Source organism: Rutilus rutilus, assembly GCF_951802725.1.
Source record: "Rutilus rutilus genome assembly, chromosome: 11".
Lineage (NCBI taxonomy): Eukaryota > Metazoa > Chordata > Actinopteri > Cypriniformes > Leuciscidae > Rutilus > Rutilus rutilus.
In genome coordinates, this window is record NC_140216.1 from 29857439 (window position 1) to 29867686 (window position 10248).

The 10248-nt window shown below is 37.1% G+C and overlaps 1 protein-coding gene across 2 annotated transcripts; it reads right to left on the bottom strand.

Annotated features, from left to right (window-relative positions):
• lipea (lipase, hormone-sensitive a) lies at positions 1–10248 on the bottom strand. 2 transcript variants are annotated; one of them, XM_084422655.1, is made up of 11 exons: positions 10045–10248; positions 8303–8555; positions 5987–6271; positions 5749–5839; positions 5200–5345; positions 4594–4779; positions 4239–4391; positions 3987–4131; positions 2468–2695; positions 1018–1412; positions 1–942 (listed from the first exon to the last, which is right to left on the bottom strand). In XM_084422655.1, the coding sequence occupies exons 2-11, from the start codon at positions 8543–8545 to the stop codon at positions 709–711; spliced, it is 2106 nt and encodes a 701-aa protein (XP_084278781.1). In that variant the 5' UTR covers positions 8546–8555; positions 10045–10248; the 3' UTR covers positions 1–708. The 2 variants fall into 2 exon arrangements, with proteins under 2 accessions (XP_084278781.1, XP_084278782.1); XM_084422656.1 differs by having other exon boundaries at positions 10037–10243.

Consider the following 10248-nt stretch of genomic DNA (forward strand, 5'->3'; position numbering starts at 1 on the left):
TACATTTTGTTCAAATTTTATTCAGTATTGCCAAAATTATCCACAAATACTGCTTTTTCCGGTCAAAAATTGAGGTACATAAGCTCAGATAAACGAGGCCTACGATCCATCAGATCCAAAAAGAAATGCAAAACTTGTGCTAATTGAAAAAAAAAAGACAAGTAGACAAAAAGACTGAATCCAATATTTGGTGATAGAGTAATGAGACACGTAGAAGCAGTTTTAAAAGGCTGGTCATATTTGAACAAGGTTTAAAACACAGAACAAGGGTTAAATTAAATGAGAGAAAGTAAGGCTGTGTGTTTGACACCCCTACGTTTAAACATTCAAACCACTGGATTGTAGCTAAAAACAAGAAAAACAAGCCACAGTGCTTAAAAAAAAATGTGTTGGTTTGCAGTGCAAAAGCAACTTAGATCTTATTGCATCACTACAGGCACAATGGTGAAATTTTGGTGGATGCTTAGACATTCTGTTAGGGCAGAAAAGAACAGTGAATGGTCATTGCGGACATCTAAAAATGAATCGCTTTGATGCAAGACTGCAAATTAAGCTTAGCAGATATGATGATGTTGGTACTGCAAGCTGGATCTACAGTTGTTTCCAGAAGTTTAGATGGTGGATGGACTACCCTAATTTTGGGTTTCGAACCTTTCACTTTATTTATTATTTAGATGTATTCACTGTAATTTCTTAGACCTTTGTGGTCTAATTAAGCCCTGGCTGCCTCTTATCAGCAGGCAGTTCCTCTTGCTGGAAGACTTCTCTGATTCGTTTCACACATAGATCTGCTGCTTCCTGGGTTTCTTTGGAGAACTGAAATAGGCTCAGGAAACCATGAGGGAGGTCTTCAACCACAGTGAGCGTCACTGGCTGGTTCATATTCCTCAGCTTTTTGGCAAACATTACTGAATCATCTAACAGGGCATCCAAAGCAGAGGCCTGAGGAAAACAATCAAGGCATTAAAATAAGAGTTACAGCACTATCTCTGGAAAAGCAGATTCATCATGTCTTACCACTATATGCACTGGAGGAAGGCCCCTGAGAAGATTGTCTGGAGCAAGTAGTGGAGAAACAAATGGGTTCTTCATTATTGGTGTGCGAGGTGTCTGTATATCCGCCAGACATCTAGACCGTAGAGGCTCAAAATTTTCTGGGTAATCTTGGACTTCCTGTGGTCTCTTAAGATAATGTGACTTGGAAGGTGAAGGACCATTTGATGATGTAGTTGCACCATTTGATGTAGTTGCAGAGGATGATGGTGATGATGGTGGTGCCTTTGGATCTATTAAAGTCTGAAGCCAATTTGACGCTCCTTGGGCAAAGTCACTCAACATCTTTACAGTGTCCTGTCCCAAAGCAGTCAGGGTGTCTAAATGCTGAGCTGGCTGGACTGACTGACAATTCGCACCTGAATAAGAGGGCGACAGAGACCAAAAAGACAGTGTAATTATGAAGGTGCTGTAGATAGACAGAAGGTTTAATATTACTGTACATTCTGTACATAGAGCATTTTGGAATTGTCACGACTAGGTGAAACATACAGTGGGGTCTAAAAGTCTGAGATGAAAATCTTTAAGCCAGTAAACCTGTTTTAATGAATTAGAAGCGTTTAAGATTCTTGCACTATTTGACAGTGAGCATATGAACTCAACATGACAACATTGGATCCCATTGACTTTCATTGCAAGCACAAAAACACTGCAGAAGAAATAAAAGTCGTACAGGTTTGAAACAATATGAGGGTGAGTAAATGATGACAGGGTCAATTGTTCCTTTAAAAATAGACAACCCAAATACTAAGACATTCTAAAATTCATGTTAATTTTTCAATTCAAACTTTCACTCAACTACTCAAATTGTCACATTAATAACATAAATTTGAATGAAAATACTTTCGAAAAATATTAAATATCTTCGTAACGCTTTACAACAAGGTTTAATTTGTTAACATTTACATGAGTAAACATGAACTAACAATACTTCTAAAGCATTTATTAATCTTAGTTAATGTTAATCTCAACATTTACCAACACATTACTATTATCAAAAGTTCTATCTGTTTATATTATTTAATGGACCTAAGCTAACATGAACTAACAATTAACTTGTATTTTTTATAAACTAACGTTAACAAAGATGAATAAATAATATTGACACAAATGTATTGCTCAACCAATATTTTGTTCAATTGTGGACTCTATATAGTTCCTATATTTTTTCTCATAAATTTTTTTTTTTCTCGTGAACAAGTGAATTGATTTGACACTATTGTCTAGTGTAAAACTGCTTTATAGTTGAAACTGAAGTTGGAAATACAACCAAATTTATTGTTTCCAATTTGAAGAATATTGCTACATTGATGCTGTTTTTGTTCCTGTTTATTACCGTAAAGCTGCTTTGAAACAATCTGTACTGTATAAAGCGCTGTATAAATACACGACTTGACTTGATCCAAAAGCTCACCAGCGTAGGCATCGATGCACTTGTAGAGCACAATCAGAGGCAGCAGAGGGTCGATTAAAGTGAGTAGTCTGGATGGTGAGGCGTCTGTTGTTAGCAGAGTTGCTGGATACGCTGCCACAATCCCATCAGGAACGCGTACACCATGAGACACTGCCCTCATAGAGACGGTTATGCACAGGTTACCACCTGCACTGTCTCCCACCAAACAAACCCGCTCTGCAGTCGAGCCTGTGTAGCAAGATCAACATTTAGTCCTGAGGCATGGTTGGTATGGATTGCTTGTCATGTCCACACCTATTGTTATGCTCACACACCTAAAAATAAAGTTCAAATGGTTCTTTGAGGCACCTTAAGTTATTAAGGTGCTACCCTGTTATTCATGTCTTGGCTTTAGGTTTCTATGTAGATTAAATTAAAGTTATCCTTCGCATCAACATTTATTTCACTAGCACATAGACTAGAAAGTAATATTCCATAACAGCTATGCCGTATTTTTGTAACCTTAATTTGAGAGTGTCGCATGAGTTATCACTTACAAGTTGATTGGGTTGTAATAACTGGAAAGTCATCAAATTTAAAAATGTAATTGATTCAGCCATCAAATTTGGGGCATATGACATAAAATACTTTTTAAAAAAAATACTTTTGGGAAATTTTGTAGTGTGACGTTGCACCTTATCTAAAAATATTGAAAAATATATTTTATAATTATTATAACTACCTTTCAAAAGTCTGGGGTGAGGACTTTTTTTTAAATGTTTTTGAAAGTCTTTTATGGGTCACCAAGATTGCATTCATCAGTAAAAACAGTAATATTGTGAAATATTATTACAATTTAAAAGAAATGTTTTTTATTTTAACATATTTTAAAATGTAATTTATTTCTATAATGGCAAAGCTGAATTTTCAGCATCATTACTCAAGTATTCAACATTTCTTATTATTACTGCTCAATGTTTTGGTGGAAACCATGATAAAAAAAATTCAGGATTAGAATAGAGATATAGAAAGTTGAACTGTATAGAAAGTTCAAAATCTATTGTAATATTATAAATGTTCTTACTGTCACTTGCATCCTTGCTGAATTAAATCAAATTTATTTACAAAAAAATCGCATTCACCCCAAACATATAAACGGTAGTGTACATGCAGGTTTTTAATGTTTATATTATCATTTACTATTAACAATATTCTCATATTAATTGAGAAACTGTATGGAATGTTTGTATTTTAGATTTAATTTGTCATGACATAGGACAATTTACAATGAAAATGTAAAGACAAAAAGGTGCTTAAAATGGTAAAGAAAAATCCAAAATGCATCTTAATACCAGGTGTCAACAAATTTTTCTCTGTGAAAAATTCATGCAACATCAATTCACTGACAGGAACAAGAGAGTTGCAAAGTCGACAGCATAATTAAACAAGGGCGGCCTATTTAGACGGCATGTCCCCATGTAAAACAATCACTGTCTGTATAATAGTTGCTTCTATCTGGTGAGGGGTGTGTGATACAAACCCAGCAAATGGCAATTCTTCAAGGCCCAACAGTAGGCATAGAAACATTCCTCCAGAGCCCGGGGGAACGGGGCCTCTGGAGCCAATGAGTAATCCACAGAGAGAATAGGCACATTCAGATCCTTTGACCAGCTCTTCAAGTAATTCTACAATAAAAAGAGAAGAGAACAAGAGGGCCTTTAGCAACAACAACAACAACAACAAACATTTATGTGAAACTTTATACAGGGAGGTAAAACTGCCACAGCCATGCCTCATGTGATTTTGAAGTTTGTGCTACAAAGCCTCCTCCGTGGAAGTGTATGATCAGGCAAGGAGAAAGAGGAGCCGTCTGACGATTGAAACTCCCCGGCAGAGACAGCTGAGGCCCCTCAGGACGAGAAAGTGCTAACAGTTCTGCACTGTCCTGTGGGAAGAGATCAAATATGGAGGAAATTCAGCAGAACCGATTATTGAGCGCTAACTTTAGCAGCCGTTCTAACTAATTACAAGATTGCTGAAAACATTTATCATGCTCACCGTACCTGAAAACATACCTCAGAGACTAAGGGATAGCTGCTTGTCCTAAATGTAATTATTTCTTTTTCATAAAAGACACGAACACAAACCTGTCCTTGTCGTAGTGTGTGTGAGATCAAGCGCACGTTGACTGGCCCAGGGCCCCAGTGTGCAAGTGGAGGGTTCACAGCGACTGAGAGATTGGGGTCAGAGGCCAGTGGCAAACTCAGACCTTCAGCTGGCACAGTTAATGTTACATTCACTTGCACCACACTGGAAGAAATCCTTGTCAAACTCTTTAGAGAAATACAGAATAAGAAAATACCATTTGAACTCTTCTGTCTTATTTTGTACACTTCTGTTCAAAAGTTTCGGGTCAGTCAGAAATTGAAACAATACACTGATCAACAGTGACGGTAAATACATTTATATTCTATTTCAAATAAGGATGTTTTCAACATTGATAGAAGCAAATCAGCATATTAGAATGATTTCTGAAGGAAGACAGAGTAATGATGCAGAAAATTCAGCTCTGCCATCACAGGAATAAATTACATTTACATATATATTCAAATAGAAAAACTTACTAGCATAAGAGACATTCAACAACATTAAAAAGCATACTGACCCCAAACAGTACTGCAAATATCATTGTGAACCTACAGTTTAACTTCAAGAACAATATAACATACATACATAAACATACATGTACTTACTGATAATAGCTCAGACTCAGTAAGGTTCCAAAAGGTTTTCCAAAACTGCATATCTAAATTTTGAGTGATGCGCTCAAACTCTTCCCCCCTCAACTCAGGGTCCACCACATATTTGCCCGATGTGAAGAAAGAAAGAGCAGCCATGCCTGTAAATAAATCAAACTTTATTGACAAAAGGGATAAGTAATTGTGTAAAAATTGAAAGAGACTAATTTCCTCATTATTTTATGGGAATAACTATGGAAGCTTGTTTCTAAATAAAATCAGAATTGCGAGAAAAAAGTCTGAATTTCAGAAAGTCTGAGAAAAAAAACAAGATTTGTGAGTTTATATCTTGCAATTCAGACTTTTTTCTCTGAATTTTGATACATAACCTCACAATTCTGAGAAAAAAAGATAAAAAGTTACCTTTTTTATTTATATTATTTTAGATTATTCCGTGGCGAAAACAAAGCTTCTATAAATAACAGACATAAATGCATGAGAAGAATAAATCATGTAGCCCTAATATTATGAGATTTTGATGCAACCCATCGAGTCTACACTTACCAAGCCCAGTCTGCTGTTTCTTGTAGTTTTCACCAAAGGACACCATACTGATGACCACTGTCTGTAGAAAAGGCCTGAGAGAGGGGGGAAACTTGTAGGAGAGACAAAGAAATAGAGACTTTGTGTTTCTGGAACAAATTTGCATAGACATCACAAACTGTGTGCATCAGTGAAACGATAAAAACCTTTATGTGTGCTTGTTAATACTGTTTCAAAAGAAATGTTCACATTATCTCACCTGGAAGCCTAAGCAGCGGCCATAGAAACAAGCTTTGTGCATGGAGATGTACTCTTGCACAAACCTCTTGCTTAAACCCCCTTCGTCCTGTGAATAGAGCTGACCGTGGGCATTGTCATTGAGTAATATCTGTGCCAGGTAAAGTAACGCTCGCAGCTGGCACAGGGCACTACAGTATGCTTCCACTTCTGTCACATTATGGTCCAATCGGAAAAAAGCTCCAGTGCAGTTTGATGCGATGTAACGGGCCTTCTGGATGATGTGGATGACGCAGGAATGGACCACCTATGGAGAAAAGGAAAGTCAATGGCCTCCTTTTGTGGATTTTAAGGCAAATAAATAAATAAAATAAATAAATTATCCTGCTCATACCATGGTCATTTGCCAGCATTGACAAATTAAAGCTGTTATTGATGTTTGAAGAGCAAAATTAGATTTTTACATCAGTTATGGCTTTTTAGATCTAGCATTCAGCCTGCTTTAAATCAGACACAGAGATACAGATGTAAATAGAATTTATGTATTTTTTGTTTATTATTATAGAATTTATTTGAATTAACACTTAAACGCATACCTTGGGTCTTTAGTGACCCGTGACGACATTCACTACCCTACTTCTCATTTTTTTAAGTTAGACATCAACCTTCTTAGTATTCCTCAAACAATATAACAAGAAAAAAATTATAAAATGATAAAAGAATGCCTGTTTTCCAATTCATATTAGATAAAAGTTGTATAGGGTCGCTAACGACCCGAGGTGTACAACAGTGTATACACTGTATATTTTTTTTCTGCACAACAATAATTGAATCTTTGATGACTGAATAAGTAGGGCTGTGCCATATCATACCGTCCACGATAATACCGGTATACTTTTTTAACATGATAAAAATGTAAACGTCATATCGCGATGATAGCGACGCGATGATGTATGGCGCTTTACGTTCCCTAGCGCGCACAACAACACCTGTCTGATAGTAGCAGCATGTCAGCCTCCGAAGACGATTTAGTACATAAAAAGGGAGCCACTTCAATAGAATGGAAGTGGTTTGGTTGGGTTTGGTTTGGTTACAAGTCAGACCTCCAACAAAGCACAATATTTTGCAAAATATGCAAGAAAACCGCTAAAGGTTGAACCGCTAAAGGCTAAAAATACACACAAAAAACTTGTTTCTGATTGAAGCAAAAACACACCGTTCGAGTACAACCAGGCTATGAAGGTACGCGAGGAAGAGATACTAGCACAGGGCTCGAATTTCGGCGCGGGTATTGCACATCATTTTAATAATCCCCCCCCCCCCCCCCCCAGTTGTTTTAGCAGAACCAACACAGATAAAGTTAAATCAATCATTTTCAAACTATCTGAGACGCAATTTCACAAACAGCTTGAGTGTTCTGCGTCTTCTCTCTTTCTCTCTCTCTCTCAAAATCGGTTGAACAAGGCAAGCGTCAAGCACAACAGGCGGCTATACTACACTCTCGCGGGACATGACGGAATTGTCTCTTGCACAATCGGGCCAACATTGCATCGTAACAAAAGTTGATAATTTCCACGTCTTTTTGAGTCTTATCTGTTTAAACATTCAAGCGATTTTAAACTATCCAGTACTAGCGCGCTCTCTGAGAGATGGTTTTCTCTGCGTGCAAACATACAGTAGGCTAAAGCCGAATCACAAACAGCTCGCGAGTAACAAGTTATATTTCGCGGATTATATCGCTTTTACATCAAAATTCCGGTTTTGGTTAGTATTCTCGTAAACACAGTCGGTTATACAACGCACGTGACAGTGTGACAGGCATGAAAACAGTAATGGATCCGTGCACTAGCTCTTAACGTGACAGTTGTGTCTGGCATTAATGTTGTCGTCAAAACAACAAAAGATAGCTTTAATTGTAAGGAATCAGAATAGCAGCATATCTATTTAATTTAGTCAGGACTAAAAGACTATCAGTGTTATTTTACATTTGATTACTTTATTCACTTGCTGTAGTGTTAGACCTACCCCAAATTGTTTTCCCTATTTGCATTTACATTTAGATTTACATAATAATAATAATAAAATACTTTTAATCATTAAAACGATCATTTAAATTAAACTTCAACTGGAATTGATATACCATAATAAAGCATTAACAGGTATAAAGTTACTAAACAACTAAATTACAGCCAAGAGCACTTATCTAGACCGCTTTTTTTATGACATGCCATTATTTGCATCTAACCCCTAATTTGCAAATAAAACATGAGATTTGAAACTTTAAAAAAAATCTCTTTTTTTTATCCACTCATCAGTTTTGCAACCAACTAGCAGTTACCTTGACTAAGGTCCGATATCCATTGCCAGGTGTCTGCGCATCCAGATCAAAATGGTGATAAACAGTAGTAAAGCCAGTGATCAAGGGTTCCACAGCACGACCATGTTCCTGAACCTGCCTCATCACCCCCAACAGACGGTTCGTAGCGTCCACATGTGAAGAACTGCTGACGGATCCATTAAGAGCCAAGATAACATCTGAACATACTGTCTGCAATGCTGCGAATACATCCTTATGGTCCATGTCTGACAAACTGAGAGAGGCGAGAACAGAGACATCAACAATGAAAATGTCAAACAATCCAAAACACCTTCAAAAATATACAACATCATCTCTATGAATGTGAATGGAACAGGTATCAAAGCACAAATAAACAAAACACAAACAATAAAACTGTCAGGCAAAGGCCAAACTATCATGAATATAAACTATTGTGTTCTAGAGAGAGAGCAGAGACCGGCCTTTGTCAACAGACACAAAGACTCAATGTGGGATCACAGCATATTCTTGCAGCATTCAACCCTTGCGTCATCAAAGTCCACAAGAATGTAAAAAACTGGCCACTCTCTGGAAACACATGCTTGGAGGAAGTCCACATTACAGTTGTAATACTTATAAATGATATTTAGTGATGTGTGACACAGACTCCTAAAAGGATTTGATTATCATCTGCGATAATTATTGGAATAGGAGTTCCACGCAGTGCTAATGGATCATGTCATGACACTGGATTTCAGTAGCCAAATAAAAGACCCGCTTGATCATTAGATGCAGTAGACTAATCAGTTGTGACCTGTAATATATCAATTTAAACTCTTTGCCTGAGGAAATGCAAAATTTGTAAAGGAAACCAGACTCAAACACGGCTGGGGAGCATAGCTTAGAAATGAATTATTCACTTACACACTGCAGCCACTGTTACAGTTGAACTGATCCCTATTCAGAACTCTACTCAATAAACACATAAACACTCGGAGATTCCAATTTGCTTTCACTGTTTCACAATAAGATTGTGTGGTGGAGGAAAACAATCACATCTGATCAATAAAAAAAAAAAAAAAAAAAAACTCCCCATTGCACTTTGAACCCACCACCATGAAAGAATTTTCCTTATTTAAAGTATAGGTCTTATTAGTAGATGACCAGAAAGACAAACATACTGCTGCGATGTCATGTGATGTGCAAAATAAGGGATTTTGTCAACATTGTAAAAATCCATGAATAATTATGAAATACTTAAATATTAATCTTTTTTTAATAATTAAAATACAGTATTAGCCTAAAATATTTAAACATTCATTTTTATGAATCGCTTGCTTTGATATAGACAAGGGGAAACAGGTGATTTTTTAGAGAAAATGTCAGAGGTTTCACCTAAAGCATTCAACATGTTCATTTCTTGATTGACAAACGTTTTTCAGTTGTGTCGCCCGTTTTCTTCAGTATTTATCAATAAAGGCTATGGTGTGGCCTATTACAGTAACCAGTCCTGGAAACAGCATGAAATAGAAAAGGATCTGGCAACCCGATTGGCGCGACGCAGCAGCACTTGCCGAACAGCTCCAGTGTGCGATAGGTTGATGCTCATTAACTTTCTATGCGATGAAATTGATATCACGCAACGTTTTTGTAACGTGCCCCACCACAAATTTAGGCGACGAAGGCCAAAACGGCAGCCCGCGCACTTAAAAGTTTTACCTAAGCAAACTGAAATGTTTGTAAAACAACGCTTACCTGCTTACCTGTCACTCAATGAACTGCGCGTTTGCAAGTTGCGTCTGAAAGGCGAGCGATCGCTGACAGCAGCACCGCATATCGAACAGCACACTGTCGCGAAATGCTATTGACACTCGTGCATTTTCATATCCAAATAGTATGGTAAAGGATGTCTTGTGTTTTTGCTTGCTTGTATCCTCTTCCGTGCCTGTCAAAGTTTCGACTGACTC